This window comes from Camelus ferus, chromosome 22 (genome assembly GCF_009834535.1).
Source record: "Camelus ferus isolate YT-003-E chromosome 22, BCGSAC_Cfer_1.0, whole genome shotgun sequence".
In the NCBI taxonomy this organism is placed as follows: domain Eukaryota; kingdom Metazoa; phylum Chordata; class Mammalia; order Artiodactyla; family Camelidae; genus Camelus; species Camelus ferus.
The window spans coordinates 23,463,874-23,482,242 of record NC_045717.1 but is presented as its reverse complement, the minus strand read 5'-3'; the positions used below and the strand labels follow the sequence as shown (position 1 = coordinate 23,482,242).

Genomic DNA, 18,369 nt, shown 5'->3' with positions numbered 1-18,369 from the left:
GGTATAGTTTTGCTTTTAAAATCACTTGGCTGCAAGAACATTTCCCTTGTCCCACTGGGAAACCTTCCAGAGGCAGTTTACAACGTTCTTCCCCAATAACAGCTGATAGCAGTAACAGTAATACTAGTGGTAATGATAAAAGGACTCAAGCTGAGTGGCTGCTGTGAGCCAGGCCCTGCGAGGTCACCTCCGGGGCTTCGTTCCCTCATCTGTCAAACAGGACCACATGAATGGCTCACTCTTTAGGCTGCGGGGAGGGTTGGACGAGCTGCAGAAACAAGAGCAAGGCCGCGTGGACCGCAGGGCCCTGCTGACTGCGGGGAAAGGCCGGAAGCTTTGTCCTCTGGTCTCACTGGGACGGCTCCTTTTCTCACACCCGGCCTGGCCTGGAGGGCTGGGTCAGTCCTTGCGGCCTCATCCCCGCTGGCAAGTGTCTGTAGGGCTGGGGCCCTCGGGGAGGTGCCCACTGCCCCCAGCCCTTCCCAGCTCACCTGCTGTGTCCCCTCACCCCCCCAATTCCAGGCCTTTGCTCCTGCTTTGCCCTCTGGCTGGGATGCCCGCCTCTGTCATGCACATCTGGAAAGACCTCTTCATCCCCGGGTCCTCACTACTCCACCTCATCCAGGAAGCCCTCCTGCCCCTCCAAGGAGGCCCCGGCTCCCTGAGTCCCTCCCTCTCTTCCAGTCCAGACTGCTTGGGGCAGGCAACAGCTTCATCAAGGCAGGGCGTGGGGGTAGACAACACTGGAAGGGTCCTCCTCTGCCCTCTGTGGGGGCTGCTGTGGCAGGAAGTGGGGTTCCAGGCAGAAGGGTGGGAGGGGATTGGATCCTCTGGACAGGGGCGGTCCCCACGGGGCCTGCTTATGGGGATGATGTCAGTCCCTTACAGCCTAGTAAATGTTTATGGGCAAGGGGGCCTCGGTTTGGGGCTCCCTGGAGACCAGGAGGCAGCTGCTCCCTCCTGCCCCATTTTGGGGGGCCTGGGCTGCTGGTGGGGGGCCTGGCAGACCTGCTCCAACACTGGCCGCCAGCCCGCAGAGGGCTGGGTGGGCGGCAGCACGGCCCAGGTCTGAGCCGGCAAGAGGGGAAACCGAGGCTGGGAGGCATGAGGGCCGGCTGGCTGTGAACGTCCTCCTCCCCTCTCTGGGCCCCAAATCCGGTGCAGGGTCTGGGCTTTGGGAGAGCCAGGGGCTGAAGAAGAGTGTGTGGGAGGGTGTAGGCCCAGGTGCATCAGGTTCTAGAAGCTACTGCCGTGCGGGGCATTGAATAGGCCCCCGGCCCAGTCCTCAGCATCCTCGATGACGCTCATCGGTCCTACTTAGAGCGACAGGTCCGACTCTGAGCATCCGGCACCCCTGCTCCCCTGGCTGCGGCAGGTGGGCCAGATGCGGAGGGAGGGGCCAGCGGATGGAGGGGGAGGCAGAGATGGAACTCGGCTCCTCTGAGGCCACTGAAGGGCCACAGGGCCGAGGACCTGGGGGTGACTGGCCATGGTTCTGAGCGTGGTGGGCTCTGCCCTCTGCCGGCCACCATGGAGACAGACTAGGCAGGTGAGAGCAGGGGACCCCACCCTCCGGAAAGGCATGGAAGGGGCGCTTCCCTGGGGCAAAGCCATCTTCCTTTTCGGGGAACACCTCTGAGGGAGGGACCGTCATCCCCACTTGCCAGGTGGGGGACGGGGACAGAGCCAGGGAAGAACCGAGTACTGGGACTCAAACGCAGGTCTGGGAGCCCAGAGCCCTCTGTAGGGGCTCAGACGGCCTCCTGGGCCCTCCCTTCCCAGCCCATGGGCCAGGGCATCTCTAGCCTCTCTCAGGGGCTCCAAGTCCGGGCACAGGCACCGAGGCCTGGGCATTAGCCCGAGCAGGCACTCACTCCCGGGAGGATGTGCTGGGCGGGGGCCATGAGGAGCCAGCGGGGCGAGGCCAGCCCAGCGCGCCGGGACTCTGCTCTTCCCACGTTTAGTCTCAGCGGCTTAACACCAGGGTTAGTTACCACCTGGGGTGGACAGAGGAGGAAAGCAAGGCTCCGAACTCGGCTTTCAACCATGTCCAGGCCCCTAGGGCAGGCTTGAGAAGACGAAGGAAACAGGACAGGGCCAGACACTGGCGAGGGGGCGTGTGAGGGCTGCAGCCAGCCCAGCCTGTAGCCAGCCCCCAGACCACCTGTAGCGCCCAGATCCCCCACCAGGACCCAATCCTGCCCTTGCCCAGCCCTTCTCCCTAGGGTGGGGCCTGGGAGAACCCTAATTTATGGCCCACTGAAGCATGCTGGAACATGCCGGGCCTTCCTTTCTGGCTGCCAGGACGGACAGAGCCAGTTCTGCAGAAGGCCCGGGGGCCGGGCCACGCCAGCATTCCGGGGTGGCCTAAATCACTGCGCCTGACAGGCGGGAGCGGGTGCGGACCTCGATGCCCTCCTTTCAATGCCACTGTGGGCCCCTGCCCAGCAGGCTCCTGGTGGCCTGTCACCCACCTGTCATATGGGGATGTGGCTCTGGGGCCAGGCCATCCGTGCCTCTCCGCTCCAACGCCCAGGAATTTGGAAGTGAGCCGTGTGTGGGGCCTGGGCATGTTTCCCACATGCTGTTGGCTTTGGGGGGAGGCCCAGAGAGGGGCCGGCCTGTGACCTGCACGGGGGCTGCAGGAAGGGCTGCGGGTCATGGGGCCCAGCTTCCCGGACAACCGGCCGGCCACCTGCAGGCTCCTGCCCGCCAAGGGAAGTGGCTGCCGCCCGGCGACCCCTGCCTGATGCCCGGCTGGCGCCACCGGCCCTGTAGGGCACAGACCCAGATGCCTTATCTCCCTCTCCCGTCGTCGTCTGCCCGAGCCTTCCTGGTGCCGGCCTGAACCCCAGCCCTCTCTGGCAGGGCTTCGCCCTGGAGAAGGAGGGGAAGGGGAGGAAGACTCACACAGACAGACACAGAATTTATTTTCAGACGAACTTCAACCTGCCCAATGTCCTGGGGAGGCAGCGGGGCTCACACCTTGGGCTCTGCGAACACCTTCCAGCCCTCCAGCTGGCCCATCTTGACCAGGGCAGCCATGATGCCCATGTACGCGCAGCTGGCGGCTCCAATCCCGGAGCTGTGGGCTGCGAGAGCGGGAGAGGTGGCATCAGGTACGTGGTGGGGCTTGCCCATGCCCGTCCCGGGAGCCGGGCTGTGACCCTCAGAGGACGGCCCTCCCTCAAAGAGTGGGCGGCTGGCACGACGGACTCCCCGGGGACTGAGTCCCTGGACCCTCCAACTGAAGATGTGTGTGGAGACGGAGGCAGGCTGTTGGGTCCAGGAGCAGGGGTCACGGGTGACATGTGGTGGGTCCCAGCCCGGGTCTGCCCTGTGGGCCATGAAGCAAAGCAAAGAGCACAGGATGCCCGCTGAGGAGAGCAGGGGGTGTGGGGGTGCTGCCTCCTGGGTGCGGGGCTCACACCCCACCGCAGACGCAGAGGCATGCGCCAAACCCAGACCTCAGCCCAGGTCTCGGAGCAAAGGCCAGGACAGCGCGAGCCTTCTTCCTCGGGGCCCTCCCAGGGGCCGCAGTGGTTTATCTGCATGGCCTCCTTTCCTCCCGCCGCGGCCCGAGGCTGTGGGAGGCGGCAAGAGCGGTGTCTGCTTCCTATTCCCTGTGGCTCCGTTGTGCCAGGCTGGCCTGGGGGCCCCGCCCTGCCTCCCGTCAGGGTGGCATCCTTCCGCTGGTTCCTGGGTAACCCGGGACCACCTGATCCCCGCTGAGCCTCAGTCCCTGCACTTGTAAAGTGGGGGTGGTGGGAGTAGCTCCCCAACAGGCTGCGCAGTCAGTCAACTAGCACCGCCATCCCTGTGCTCAGGGGCTGGTGGCGGAGACAGGCAGTGACCTCGTGTTCTCTGACAAGGCGCAGCAGACAGAGAGATCAGAAGTGAGGGCAGACTGCACATCGGAGGGTCAGGAGGGGGAGAGGGAGCTGTGCTGACGTCGCGGGGAGGGCGTTCAGGCAGGGACACAGCTCGTGCAAAGGCCCTGGCATGTTGGAGGAACAGCGAGGAGGCCGTGTGGCTGGAATGGAGTGAGCGAGGAGGACAGAGGGAGGAAGCGAAGGCAAGGAGAGGACGGGGCAGGTCGTGCACAACCCTGGGGGCCACGCTGAGTGTCATGGAGCCACGGGTGCGCAGGAGGTGCTTAGATGGCGGCTGTTATTACTGTCAAACCTGCTGGGGGCCGAGGTTCAAAAGCACTGGGAGCTTTCAGGACGACTGTCCTCCCCTCTGCTGGGGTGAGCATTCTGCACACCTGGCCCCTCCTGGTCCCCAGTCTGGGAGAGAATGGAGAGGGAGGAGGGTCAGCAGAGTCAGGGGTGGGGGTTCACTCACTGCGCGCTCCCAGGGTCAAGCCTCCGGCGCAGCCTCCAATGAAGTAGTTCAGAGGGTCATCGGGCTTCTCTCGGACCTGGGCGCTGATGCAGGAGGTGAGGCCGAATATGGCACCGATGGCGGCTGCAGGGGCAGAAGAGTCCGAGTCAGGGGCCCAGAGGGGCGTGACGACCAGATTGGTGCCAGGAGGACCCCCAAGAAGCCAAGAGGCCCGCAGGCCCGCTCACCTGCGGTGAATGTGTGCTGTCCTGTCCTCGCCACTCCCTCCAGGAAGGAGCCCGGGGGCCAGAGTGCGATGCTGTAGGCAGAGACCATCAGGCCTACAGGACAAGAGGGGTCAAGGGGGTCAGACCTGGGCCTCCAGCAGCAGCCCAGCAGCGGGAGGCTCCTCTGCCATCCTACATGCCAGCTCCCTTCGTCCCCACGGCACCCACCATGGCAGCTCCCAGCACCACCCCTTGGCCAGGGAGGGGCTGTTACAGGGCTCACCCAGGGTCCCACAGCTGCTGAGCTGGGACTCGAACCTGGCTCTTCTGCTCCAAGGCCTGAGCCCTCACCCTCACCCCAAGCCACCAGGCCTGACCGATGCTAGCTCCTGCAGAACACTGCCTGCGTCACCATCGCCGGCCCTCCGCCGGGCAGCAGCCCAGCACATGGCAGACACAAGGATGAGCCTGGGGCCTTGGCGGCTGGGCTGGCAATCTGGTCCCCCTCCCATCAAAGGCTCCATTCTCCCGTGGGGCCCAGGGCTCCTTGGCAAAGGCTGGCTCCCGGGGCTGCCAATGCCTCCCCCTCATGGCGGCTGGGCCCTCTCTGGGTGGGCAGCTCAGCCTGGGCTCGTCCCTCACACCTGGCTGGCTTGGCTGGCCACCCTGGTCAGCTTTTCTGACTCTGCTGTCGCCCTGGCTGCCCTGACCCTGATGTTGGCTTTTATGCGTGAGGGGCTCTGGTCGAGGAGGCGGTACCTGGAGCCAAGTGCCGGGCGGGTGGCAAGGACCAATGTTCTGCCCAGGGGCATCCTGAGTGAACGCTGACCTGGGCCAGTGTGTGGGTTTGGGGAGAGGCTGGGGCACCCTCGGGCGGCTTCCCCAACGAGACCCTCCTTGGTGGACAGGTAGACCAAACCCACTTGGCTGGTTCTTTGCCACCAGGACAGTCCAACACAGGGCTCTCCATCCGCCAGCTGACTCTGCTCAGGGCAGACAACCACTCCCCTCCTTACAGACCCCCAGTGTGGCCCAGTTGCCAGCAGAGACCCTGGGACTAGCCCATCCCAGACAAAACAGAACTGCCATCTGCCAGGCGGCTAGGGCTCCCACCACCCCATCCACCCCCTCAGGGCCCAGGGGGCTCAGTCTCCTCTTATCTATCACTTGGCGGGAGGGGAGGGGCCCTCAGACATGCAGAGCGACTTGCCCAACGTCACCGGCAGAGCAGCCTGGAAGCCAGGTGGGTCTGATCCAAAGGCCAAGTGCTACCCTTCAGTGGTGCCCAGGGACGCAGGGCCCACCCAGTCCCCAAGACTCTATCTTCTATTGCCTGCAGGCCCCCAGATGACCTTCCCAGCTGAGCAGTGTCCCCCCAGCCTTGGCTGGGGTTCATCTTCAGAGCAACCCTGAGGACGGCCAAGATAGCCCTCACCACTTCACAGATGGGGAAACTGAGGCCCAGGGATGAGGGGGAAGGAGCCACATACACGGACGGCTCCCATGGGCAAGGTGCCCATCTGGGAACCCCGCAGACCTCATTTCTCCCAATCCCACGATGAGCCCTAGGGTCCCTGCTCACCCTCAGAGGGGCTGAAGGCTGGGAAGAGCGTAGTGGGCTGGAGTCTGCTCTGGGGCTCCCTGCCTCCCGCGCCCAGCAAGCTCCCATCCTCAATCTCTCACACGTGCCCCCACCCAGCTTGTAAAGAGACTTAAGTAGAAGGGGCTTCCTGTCCCGCCTGGACCTGGTGAGGCGTGATCTCCAGAGCTGGGCCAGGAACGAGGGAGCCACTGACAAGACTCAGCAGTGGTCCCTGAGCCCAGTCATGCAGCAAGCCCTGGGGGAACCTCATCCACCTTGCCCACACACGCCTGCTGTCCTGGCCAAGGGACGCTCGGTTCGCAGGCCACGCTGGACAGAGAGAGGGCCGCCACCATCCCACATCCCCTCACAAGTCCTCTAACTGGGAGTGGATGACCTGGAAGCCCCGGATTATCTCTGGGTCCAGGACTGTCCCCCCCAACCCCCAGCTCTCCTCCAGCAACCATTCAGTAAGTGATGCCCACCTCTGCTCCAGGAGCCCACCTGACACCTCTGACGCCACAGCCTCCCTCAAATGAGGGTCTCAAACAGGCCCCCATCACCCCCTGAGAAGAATCCCCCCAGCCTCTCCACTTGCTCCTGGCTCCCCATTGGCTTCCTGAAGTGACCTGCAGACACAGTGTGCATTCATTCATTCACAAACAGTAACTGTGTGCCCACATTCACTGATTCATTTATTCAAAGGCACTCATTCATTCTAGTTACTATGTGCTGGGCTCATCATCTCAGGGGAGTTCTCTGGGGTGAGGACCAGGGGAGGCAGGGGAGGGAGGAGGGGCAGGGAGGGGAGGATCCAGGAGTACGTTTAAACCAGGTCTGGTAAGTTGAGTAGAGCTGGCTGGTGAGAAAATGCTGGTGGGGAAAGTGAGCAACACACTTAAAGACCCCTGGGGCACAGCCGGGCTCACGGAAGCCAGTGACCACCCCCAAATTTGAGTCTCTCCACGACTGCCCGACACAGCACCTCTGTCCAAGGTTCCCACCCACATCTGCTCAAACACCCTCCAATGAGCCCCCACCTAGAGACTCCTCCTTCACTCGGCAGTACGCCACTCCTGGGACGCGCTGTCTTCCTTAGTGGCCCCTCAACGGGGTGTGCATCTGTGAGTGTGCACGTGTACTCCCTCTCACAAATGCCAGCCTTATGTCCTTCTCAGTTTCGACATCCCCTAAACCCTTCACTACTCCAAATCTCCCTGCAGGCCCCAAACGCCTCTCAGGTGATGTCCTCCTGCTTTAATCTCCCCTGAGATGCCACCAGGACCCCCCATCAAGTCCTGTGGGGCGCTCCCCAATGTCAGCGTCCCACAGTACGAATCCACCAGAATGACATACTCCGACAGTGACCTCTCCACACACGCTGCCCAGCCCTCCAGGGCTCTTGAAGTGCCCCCAGAGAAGTGCCCCTGACCATCCTAACAAAATGTTATTCCAGCAGATTGCACATAACCCATCCCCTGGGACTCCCCCTTCAGCTTGCCCCTTAAGACCCTTCATATGGACCCAGGAGGCACATTTCTTGCCCCAGTAACCCCCAGGAGCAGATTAGCAGGCCTGGATTTGCAGCCCTGGCTCCAAAAGGCCCCGGGGGAGTGAATACACCTCCCTAATTTTGTTTCTGCCTCTGAGAAATAGAGATGGTAATCCTGGATCTCACTAAAGATGCAGAAAATGACAGGGATGATTAGGTCTACCTGAATGCAAATGCTGCCCAGTGTAGACTCAACTTCTGCCAGGCCCTGCTTCAGGAGCTGGAGACACAGAGATGGCTGAAACCATCATATCTACGCCTCAGGCTGAGACTGGAAAGGAGCCTGGAAGAGGCGAGACCTTGGGGTCTCCCCTGCAGGAGAATGCCAGGGCTGTGGGTCCCCACACACCCTTCAAGGCTACCCTTATAGTAGCTACTGACCCACTTCACCTATCGTTTCCTCAGCACTCCTACCACCCCTCTGGTGGCCCCAGTAAAAGCTTCAGATGTCTCTGACCACCCAGCTCTCCTGGACCCTAAGAAGACTTCACCCTACTCCAACACCTTCTCAAATGTCTCCCCTCAGACACCTCAAAAATAACCCATAATCCTTCCAAATAATCTCAAGTCACCCAGTTGGGAAATCTCAGAATCTTCCAGCTCCTGTGACCTCAATAATGGCCTTGTCCTACTCAACCACTTCCCCAGAGCCTGGTGAGTGCTTCAATGATAAGCTCCACATCCCAGCACCCAGAGATTTTGATGACCTCATTGACCACCTTGTCACATGGACGACGACCTCCCAGTGCCCATCCCCCAACCAGCCAGACCCCCCCCCCACGTCTATCTCTCACAAGAGTTCCCCGTGGTCTCCCCAGACACCCCGACGACGACCACGTATCACTCCACGAGATTCTCAGCCCCATGGGACCCCCTCGGACAGCTCCCAGGGACCCCATGATCTCTCTGCGCCTTCTGAGTTAGTCCGTCATCCCTACAAAGCTTATCTTGCACAAGAGCCCCCCAGCATCCCAAGGCCGCCCCAGACACTCCGACGACAACCATATGCCACCCTGCAAGATCCGCAGCCCCTCCGGGACGTCCCCGTGCAGCCCCCAGTGACCCGGCGACCTCCTGGCGCCCTCAGCCCTCTGAACCCGGCCGGCGCTCACCAGCGGCACCACCGATACTGGTGCTGGCGTAGGCCTTGCGGTGGCACTCGGTGCCTTCGGGGATGTCCAAGTACTGGTGAAGAATCGTCTTACGCATGACCGCGCACCCCAAGTCCCGCACAGCAAGACCCGCCGGCTCCCAAAGCCCAAGGGCAGATGCCGCTCGCTCTCGCGAGACTTCCTGGGCGGCGCGCGCAGCCTCCCGAGCGGGCGGGCCGGCAACAAGCGAGCAACTTTATTGGGCGCCGCGGATGTGGACACGGCTTTCGCTCAGGCGCTGGGTTCGGCTGGCACAAAGGAAGAGCGCGTGCACCCCTGGCCGACTTCTGGAGGGGAAAACTGAGTACAAACAGGATCAGTAAAGACAGGTGTCGCTAGTTCCAGTTCAGAAAGTCTTGGATCAGGAATGGTTTGAGTCCCAGAGGTAGGGCCTAAGTAGGGGCGGGACTATCAGAGATACTAGGCCAATCCACAGGCACGAGATTGTACGAGAGCGCGCCCAAGTGATAGGAGCGAGACGTCGTTATGGGGCGGGACATGGGGAATGCGGCCACTCCCAGCACCAGAATCTGTGGGGAAGCGTGGTCACGCCCTACGGCCCGTCTTAAACGGCAGTCTGAACAGCGTGTGACTATTTAGGGGCGTGGCCAGGCTCAAGGGCTTGACGCGAAAGCGTCCAATCCCAGTGCTAGGATTCTTAGCGGCACGTAGTCTGTGCCCAGTTTGTGGCTAGTCCAACCCCTGGGAGGGATGGAGAATGCTCTACGCTTGGGGTGTGGCCAGACCCGAAACATAATCTGAAGGGGAATTTGACCAATCCGGAGTTGTATAATTGTCTGAGAGGCGTGGATGTGGCCAATGGCGAGAAGCGCAGCCGGTTCCGGGGGCCTTGGTCAGGCTTGTGGGCTCTGACCAACAGGGCGCGTTAGCTTCTGAGTAGGGCGGGGCCTGTCTCAAAGGAGTGACCACTCCTGTTGCCAGAGCCTGAACTGGGGCGCCACCAGAGGACCAGGCCAATCTGGGGCGTGGCTTGTCAAGACCTTGGCCAATCTTGGAATTAGGCCGGGCTCAGGGGCGGTGTTTCGAGTTGCCAGAACCAGTGAGGGTGTTTGGGTTTGAGGAAGGCGCGACCTAGTCCTGGGGGCAGAGCCTGATTCAGGGGGCGTGGTTGAGGATGGTTCCTGGCCTCCCGTGGGCGTGGCCAGGCCTGGACTGCGGCTGGGGCCATGTCAGCGCCGCCGCCCCTGCAGATCCGCGAGGCGAACGCACACCTGGCGGCAGTGCACCGGCGCGCGGCGGAGCTGGAGGCGCGACTGGACGCGGCGGAGCGCACGGTGCGCGCCCAGGCGGAGCGCCTGGCCCGCCACGACCAGCAGCTGCGTGCCGCCCTGGACGAGCTGGGCCGCGCCAAGGACCGGTGAGGCTCGGGGCCGGCCAAGTTGACTTCTCGGAGGAGGTGGGCAGAGATGGAGCCGAGATTGGAAAGGAGGACCGGCAGGGGAAACCGTGTGCATTCGCGTGGAGCTGTACTATTGGTGGGATTGAAAAAACAAACACAATACTTGAATTAGTCATCAGTATGTAAAGTTGAGAGTTGTCACACAAACGTGGATATCTAACTTAAACAGGGGCCATTTTTATCACTAGGCAAAATCAGCTGGTCCTGAGTGATGCAGGGACCCCACCAACCACCTGCTATTGGAGCCATGGCAGGTTCTTGAGGAGGGGAGGATGGGATCATATCAGCAGTTTTGAAGAGTCCCTCTAGATGAGGGTTGAAAGAGATGAGACAAGTACCTAGGGAGGAAGGAGGCGCTAAGGATTGGGTGGGAAGTAATTCAGAGCTTGTTGGATTCATTACATCTTCACTGAGCACCTACTATGTGCCATGCACTGTGCTCGGTATTAGGGCACATCTGTAAGACCTATGCAGCCCTGCCCTCAGGCAGACACATTGCTAGGCACTTACAGTCTGGGGTGATCGGGGTTCTGATGGAGGGCCACACGACTCTGAGGGGGCCTGGGGAAGGCTTCCTGGAGGAAGCGCTGTCTAAGGTGAACAACAGGAAAGGATGTAGGGGGGAAAGGGAACTGCAGGAAGAGCTAGAGGGATGGATGAGGGAGTGTGTTAGTCGACTGAGGTTGTCGTTATAGAATACCGCAGACTGGGGACTTAAACAGCAGCAAATTATTTCTCACAGTTTTGGAGGCTGGGAAGTCCAGGATCAAGGTGCTGATGGACTCAGCTCTTGGGAAGGGTCCTCTTCCTGGCTTGCAGATGGTCATCTTCTGTGTCCTCACATGGCACAGAGAGAGCAGGCTCTCTGGTGTCTCTTATAAGGAAACCCTCATGACATCATCTAAACTTTACCTACCTCTCAAGGCCCCATCTCCAAATACTACGACATCGAAGGGGTAGGGATTTAACACATGAATCTGGGAAAGCGAGGACACAGACATTAGGTCCACAGCAAGGGGAGGGGTGCTTTATCCTGACAGGGATGGAGGTTGGGGGCAGGGGGAAGAGGACCTCTGGTTCTAACTGCCCCATCTTGCCTTCCTGCCAGTGAGATTGCGGCTCTCCAGGAGCAGCTGCTGACCTCCGAGGCTGCTGTCCAGAGCCTGCAGGCAGCTGTGCGCCAGAGGGACAAGCTCATTGGGCAGCTGCAGCCCCGGGCTGAGCTCCTGCAGGACATCTGCCGCCGCCGGCCACCCTTGGCTGGGCTGCTGGCTTCCCTGGCTGAGGCCGAGCGCCTGGGGCCTTTGCCAGCCAGTGACCCTGGCCACCCACTCCCTGGTGGGCCCAGCTCACCCCTTGCCAACAGTACTGGGGAGGAAGAGGACAGGGACCACCTCCAGCCTGCGGTGTTTGGGACCACTGTGTGAGTCCCAGAGCAGATTCCAGAATGGAGAAAGAGGGCCGTGATGGGGACTTTTTCCACTACCATGGGCATCCTTGGGTGTCACCAGTATCCCAGAGAGGACCTGGTGACAGAGCCATAATCCTGTCCAGGCACCAGAGCCTGCTATAAAGTCACAGGTTTCAAATGAGTGGCCTGTGGGCCAAATGTGGATGTTTAGCCCGGACAGAAGTTTTTTTTTTTTTTTAAAAACCTAAACTTTGAATCAATCACTCTTGTTGAAAAACTGGCAGCACTTAAGCAAAAATCTGGATTTCTGGCTTCAGACTGGACTGTGCCTGCCTGGATCAGAGTCCAGGGCACCCTCTTTAGGCAGAGTGTGAGTTTCTTGGCCCCCTTATCTCTTAGGGCCAGATGTCTGGCTGCTGAAGCATCTGTCTGCGACCTTTCTCCAGTGGAGGCAGATGGCATCAAGTTCCACACCATTTGAGGTTTTCTCCCTCGCCCCCTGTTGCCTTGAGTTTTGTTCCTTCTGAAGCTCTCCCCATCCTAAATCTTTTTCTAGCTCTTCATCCCAGCCCAGAATTGGAACTCTCAAGCCTCAGGACATTTTTCAGGTTGTATGAAGACAAACTTTAAATTCTAGGTATTTTTTCCCCTAATTCTGTCCTTCCCTCAGTCCAGGGAAGAGTGTGCACACGGGATACGTTGAGATGCTGGCTTTGCTGCCCAGGCAAACTTTGGGCATCCTGTAAAGCTTTCTCTGATAGCGTCCTGCCTCAGGGCCTTTACACAGGCTGTTCTCTCCTCCAAGAATGCTTGGCCCCAGATGTCACATGACTGGCTCCTGGTTACTCAGGTCTTTGCTCAAATGTCACCTCTGAGGCCTTCCCCCTGATCACTTTATCTGAAGTAATCCTTCCCCACTCCACTCCCACTGCCCCATTTTATTTCCTTTATGTTAACTTCTTACCATCAGACTGTAAGCTCCACGAGGACAGAGACTTTGTTGTTTGTCACCAGCACCTGGCACACCCTGGGACCTCAGTGGGAACAGGATGGGTCTAGGGGCCCTGCAGGGAGCCAGGGGTCCTAGCACATCTGAGATCCTCCCCTACACACCCCAGCCAGTGCAGCTTTTGTAGCAGTAACTGGCTTATTTTTTACATTCCCTAGAGAATCTATTTTTTAACTCCTTATCTCTACTCTGCCCTTCTTGGCCTGAGACATTTGGGGCACTTTGCTTTTATCAAACCAGGGAACCCTGTGCCCTCTGCCCAGCCCAAGTGCCCAGCCTGGTACCAGGACAGCTGTCTCCTGGTCTCCTGAACTCAGGGAATTGTCCCACCAGGAACCGCTGTGGGGCACAGCCCCCTCAGAGCCCAGAGCACAGCGTTGATCCCGGGCCCCGAGGAGGGTGCCGCCTGCTGTCTAACAGGGACCCCTCAGCATGGTTAACAATGGCCCAGATGTCTCCTCGGGATGAATAAGGATTGGAGCGTGTTGCAGTCTGTACGAGGGGAAGGCAGGCTGGGGCCTGTCTGAGCTCAAGAATAAACCAAATGATTTCCTGGCCTTGGTTGTTCCTTTCTTCCTGGTGCAGGGGCTGCAGGTGGTCCCTGTGCAGTTCCTGGTCCAGGTTGGGGCCCTGCTGGGTGGGAAGACATGAGTTACAGTCCCGGGAGGTTGTGCAAGGCACCCTACTTGCCAGCATACCGTGTATCTGGTGTCCTCAGCCACCCATGGACACAGGCACTGCCCCATTTTACAGCTGTGGAAAGTGAGGCCTGGAGAGGTAAAGTGAAAGGCCCCCAGGGTTGGGAGGGCCCCAGCCACTTCCAGTTTTTTATTGTGGAAGTTCTGATTCTCTTAAAGATGTGGAGATGCCAAAACAGAGCTATCATTATTGTGGTTACATCTTAACATTTGTAATCCTCATAAAAATAACACAATGGACTATTTCTTTGCCTACCCAAAGAATTTTGGACTGCAGCAAGCCATAAGAATTTCTGCAGTAGAAAGACACTGCAGTTTCTCATAAAAACGATGGTGCTGCATCAGCTGTGGCTGGAATCACAGTGCCTGTCACACGTGAGCCACAGCTTGGATTCTGACTGCAGCAGCAATTTTTGACACCGCCTTTGTGCCATGTCCAAGTCCAAAGTTTGAAGAGCCTCTGATGAGCTCTGGGTCTCTGGGTGGTGGGTCCCCCAACAGGGCCCACGTTTTAAGTCCTGGGAAATCCAACATCATTTGTGATCCTGCCTGTTGGTGGAGCGCTCTCAGTTGGCAAAGATGTCCAAAGTCCCCATCGCAGGCGCTCTGGGATGGCGGCCTTGGTTCCTCTCGGGTTATGTGTGTCGGGGGTCAGGGCCGCTTCTCTGTCCAAGACCGCAGCCCCTGGCTCTGCTGCTTGTCACCCACCAAGTGACGTTCTGAGAACTAGAAACCAACCACCAAAACACTCATATTGACAAAAATACCAGGAATTACTCTGTCCAACTCAGCGCTGAGTCTGGAGGGCCCAGCTGTTTCAGCTCAGCCAGCACTGGTCTCAGCACCTCCTGCTGGACGTGGGCCTGCGCCACCTCAAGCCCTTTAAACTCGGATCCCTCAGCAGCTTTGGCTGCTGCCCTGTGAAGAGCAGGGAACTGGTGAAGCCCAGAGAGGGGAGGGGACCTGCCCCAGGTCACACAGGAATTGGGCCTTGCCTCTCTCCATCCAGGACAGTGGTTCCTACAGGGCTGTGGCCCAGCCCTCCTCCCTGTGGCTAGGACATGACTGTCCTCCCCCGCTCCCCCCTCCTCCCCACTCCTAGTCCGGGTCTGGCTCTATCCCAGGCCTGGGCACTGCAGGGCTGGGGGTGAGTGAGCAGGACAGTGGGTGGGCAGAGGTAGCAGCAAGAGCAGTGCCCTGTCCCTCTTGGCCTGCCATAAACCAGCGAGAGGGCTGTGCCTAGGGCCACGAGGCCCTGGCACAGAGAGTGTTACAGCTGGGGCCCCTCCCAGTCTCCAGGGCACTGTCCCTTAGCAACAGTCCTGCTGGGTGCCAGTGTTGGGCAGAGAGGCCATCCGGAGGACTCCAGGACAAAGGCCAGGTGAGTGAGCAGGGGCAGCTGGCCAGGGTGGGCTGGCAGCACCGGCCCATAGCCTGGCTGGCTGAGCAGAAGGCCCCCGGATCTCTCCCACTCAGCTGCCCAGAGATCATGGATGCTGTGGACGCCACTATGGAGAAACTCCGGGCACAGTGTCTGTCCCGAGGGGCCTCGGGCATCCAGGGTTTGGCCAAGTGAGCTGTCCCCTCACACCTTCCTGACCCCCCAGGCCCACAGACTGCTTTCTAACTGCGCCCCCGCCCCCCAGGTTTTTCCGCCGCCTGGACCGGGATGGGAGCCGATCCCTGGATGCGGGGGAGCTCCAGCGGGGCCTGGCTGAGCTGGGGCTGGCGCTGGACACGGCGGAGGCGGAGGGTGTGTGCAGGCGCTGGGACCGCGATGGCAGCGGGACGCTGGACCTGGAGGAGTTCCTGCGGGCGCTGCGGGTGAGGCTGGGCTGCGTGATCACAGCCAAGTCCCTTCACCCTGCCGCCCGGGGTGCCGAGCTCTCGTGGGCTTATCTGTGGCAGCGCTGAGCCTCTGGCAGCCGCCCGAGCTCTGCACCCCCGGTCACCACTCCCCCCTTCCCAGCCCCCCATGTCCCAGGCCCGGGAGGCGGTCATCACAGCTGCATTTGCCAAGCTGGACCGCAGCGGGGATGGCGTGGTGATGGTGGATGACCTGAGGGGGGTGTACGGCGGCCGCGCTCACCCCAAGGTGCGGAGTGGGCAGTGGACGGAGGAAGAGGTGCTCCGCCGCTTCTTGGACAACTTCGACTCCTCTGAGAAGGATGGGCAGGTGGGTGCCCGGAGGACCGCCCCCGCCCAAACCACAGGTCCCCTCTTACGGCCTGTCTGCCCCCAGGTCACGCTGGCCGAGTTCCAGGACTACTACAGCGGCGTGAGTGCCTCTGTGGATACGGATGAGGAGTTCGTGGCCATGATGACCAGTGCCTGGCGGCTGTGAGCAACATGCACCCCCTCAGCTCACCCCACCATAGCATAGGACCCCCCCCACCAAAACCCCTGAGCCAGGGACCCTCTCACCTGGGGTTTGAGCTGAGCAGCCCCCGGCTGGGGGATGGAGGGGAGTGTGGGAGGCCGCAGAACTGGCTGGACTAGGTCTCCGAGGGCTGCTTGGCCACCAGGTGTTAATGGGACAAACGTCCCAATGATGGGTCACTGGCTCAGGACCCCAGGGAGGAAGGCCCTCGCTGCCCACGCTGTGCTGACCCCAGGCCTCACCAGGTGCCACAGGTGCCCCGCACCCCAGATGCCCTGCTCAGTGAACCCTGCCAGCATCCCCTCCCTGCCCCACCCCCATGGTTCCCCGGGAAGCCAGGCAGCACCTGGGTGGGGAAGCAAACGGCTCTTCTGTGAAGCGAGGCTCTGCACGGAGGTGGCCACTCTTGGAAGGCAGCTGAGCTCGGTCACCTGCCCGGGTGTGGAGCGTGGGGCAAAGGCCGCAGCCCACAGGCAGGCCAAGCTGCTGGAAGAACTGCGCCCGGAGGAGCGGAGGCCGTTCTGGGCCAGGTCATCCGGCTTCCTGAGGCCCCTGGGGCACACAGGAGGCCAGCGTTTTAGTTAAAAGTTTTAATGTAGTTCCCAAATACATTTCATATGACAATCTTACATAAATGTTCCAAAACACATGGGCGTTATCTGGTTTTACTTGTCACTAGTTGGCTAAGGCTTAAAGCAGAGACGTGTGACCGGATCTGCTGGGAGGCCCTTTGGTGTCTACCCCTGGCTCGGGCTCGGGCTCGGGCTGACCGGGGCCAACCCGGGGTGTTGGCGGCACAGCTGTGGAGACGGCCTTTTCCTGACCCTCTGAGGGTGAGGCCGGGCAGCTTCCTCTGCAAACCCTCAGAGCCCTGTGCACGGAGACCTCTGCAGGCCTCTCCAGGAGGGTGGTGCCCGGCTGGCTCTCAGCCACGCTCTGGGTAGGGATGGGCAGAGGGCACCTGCTCCTGTGTGTGCTGTGAGCATGGGTTCTGCCTGTGGTCTGGAACCAGTCCCCCGTCCCCTCCTCAAAGGCCCTGCTAGGGTCCCCCTCTGCCTGTCACAGAGGCCCCCAGCCCTGCATGGTCTTGAGGGGCAGAGATGGCCAAGGCTGTGAAGGAAGGAGTAGCCAACAGCAGGAAGCAGGCTTGCACCTGGGTGCCCGACGATGGGTGACCCATGTGGGGCAGGGCGGACAGGAGGACGGGGCTAGTGACCCTTTTCTCGATAGGCTCTCTCCAGGCCTGGGGCCCAACCCCTCAACACCCCACCACGTCGCCTGGAGGAACCCTGGTGGGGAACAAGTGGGGGCTGGCTCCTCGAGCAGCCCTCTGAGCACCCCCAGCGCAGGGCCGGGGCCGCAGGGTGAGGATGCAGCCCACGGCGGAGCTGTGCTGCTCACAACGCGGAACCGCCTTAATCTAGGAAGCCGGATATATAGCCTGGGGAGGGGAGGAAAGGAGCTACAAGTACAACCCCCAGTCAGAACGCGGGAGATGGGAGGTCAAGGTAGTAGTTAGCAGGACGTCCAGCAGGCCCAGTGTTTACACTCGTGTGGACAGACCCGGTGGCCTGGGCAGGCGGCGGCGGGGAGAGGCCGGCGGCATGGGGAGGTGGGGTGAAGAACACGGTGTCCCAGTCCCAGTGAGAAGCCGTGACAAGTCTTAATGTGCCATTTCAATTCAAAGGGGAAGGGAAGAAATGTTCTTTTTCGCTTTGCTCATCAATATGATGAGGTCTCGTGTCCCAAACCACATTCAGGCAGTTCCCGAGTCTGCTTCTGAACGGGACGTGCGGATCCAGACTGTGGCCAACCCAGCGGGGAGTGTGGTTCCCGAGCCCCGCACCTCGACGCTGCCGGCGGGAGGGGCGGGTGGGCAGGCGGACAGACGGACAAAGCAGCAGGCTCGCGGGCAGCCGGCTCCCGGCGCTATGTGCTCCCGGCTGTCTGCCCGTCCCCTTCGTCGCCAGTGCCTGTGGGAAGCAGTGGCCTCACCATCAGGTCCCCACCCTGGACAAAGCCCCATTCCCTGGGGCCAGGCCCCCCACGCCCAGAGGTCAGTCCTGGGACAGCCCGGCTCACCGCCTCCGGTGGCCCCCGATGGGGCCAGGACGTCGTCGTCGTCACTGTCATCCTCGTTGGACGGGGCTGCTCCTGGCTCTGGGGCGGGTGTCTTGGCCTCCTGCTCCTGCTCCACACGGCTGCGCAGGGCCAGGATGCGGTGGTGCAGGGCCGCGTACAGCTGGCCTGTGTCCTTGGAGCTGGCCTGGGGGAGGCGGAGGCAAGTGCCAGGTTACGAGGCCGCGTGGGGAGACCCCCTTCTGGTCGATGTGGTCAGTGTGGCCGCCGCCCCCACCATACTGGGACGCCACAACCCCCAGGCTGGGACTGGGAAGCAGCCTGACCTCTCCTTGCCAAACCTGGGGACCACCAACCGAAGCTCCCTCAGCCCCTGAGCCTGTCTTCCTAAGGGGTTCACAGAGCCTGCGGCTGCGCCAGCCCTCAGTGAGCCAGCCCGACCCACTTGTTTTGGGGACTGGCCTGCCTAGATGCTCCCTCCTCTCCCTGGCCACACCACAGCGCAGGCTGCAGGGTGCTGTGCCATGGAGCTCC

General features: G+C 61.0%; 4 protein-coding genes across 24 annotated transcripts in view; 2 read left to right on the top strand and 2 right to left on the bottom strand.

Moving 5' to 3' along the window:
- Window positions 1–2,911: 2,911 nt before the first annotated feature.
- On the bottom strand, window positions 2,912–8,989 carry NDUFA11 (NADH:ubiquinone oxidoreductase subunit A11). Its single transcript, XM_006177555.3, has 4 exons — window positions 8,800–8,989; window positions 4,575–4,667; window positions 4,348–4,470; window positions 2,912–3,092 (listed from the first exon to the last, which is right to left on the bottom strand). The coding sequence occupies exons 1-4, from the start codon at window positions 8,894–8,896 to the stop codon at window positions 2,980–2,982; spliced, it is 426 nt and encodes a 141-aa protein (XP_006177617.1). The 5' UTR covers window positions 8,897–8,989; the 3' UTR covers window positions 2,912–2,979.
- Window positions 8,990–9,877: 888 nt separating this feature from the next.
- Window positions 9,878–13,235, top strand: VMAC (vimentin type intermediate filament associated coiled-coil protein). The gene is made up of 2 exons (XM_032465807.1): window positions 9,878–10,216; window positions 11,367–13,235. The coding sequence occupies exons 1-2, from the start codon at window positions 10,026–10,028 to the stop codon at window positions 11,683–11,685; spliced, it is 510 nt and encodes a 169-aa protein (XP_032321698.1). The 5' UTR covers window positions 9,878–10,025; the 3' UTR covers window positions 11,686–13,235.
- Window positions 13,236–13,423: 188 nt separating this feature from the next.
- The window catches only part of RANBP3 (RAN binding protein 3), a 53,629-nt gene continuing 48,683 nt past the window's right edge, over window positions 13,424–18,369 (bottom strand). For 13 of the 21 annotated variants that reach the window (XM_032465790.1, XM_032465792.1, XM_032465793.1 and 10 more), the window contains 2 exons: window positions 17,839–18,022; window positions 16,332–17,729 (listed from right to left, as the gene is read on the bottom strand). In XM_032465790.1, the coding sequence (XP_032321681.1) occupies window positions 17,686–17,729; window positions 17,839–18,022 (228 nt within the window). In that variant the 3' untranslated portion in view covers window positions 16,332–17,685. Of the gene's footprint in view, window positions 15,715–15,800; window positions 16,309–16,331; window positions 17,730–17,838; window positions 18,023–18,369 lie in introns of those variants that run through there. The other 8 variants (XR_004314336.1, XR_004314335.1, XR_004314337.1 and 5 more) reach the window with 8 other exon arrangements.
- On the top strand, window positions 14,627–16,403 carry CAPS (calcyphosine). The gene is made up of 5 exons (XM_032465805.1): window positions 14,627–14,757; window positions 14,853–14,948; window positions 15,023–15,200; window positions 15,346–15,552; window positions 15,619–16,403. The coding sequence occupies exons 2-5, from the start codon at window positions 14,866–14,868 to the stop codon at window positions 15,718–15,720; spliced, it is 570 nt and encodes a 189-aa protein (XP_032321696.1). The 5' UTR covers window positions 14,627–14,757; window positions 14,853–14,865; the 3' UTR covers window positions 15,721–16,403.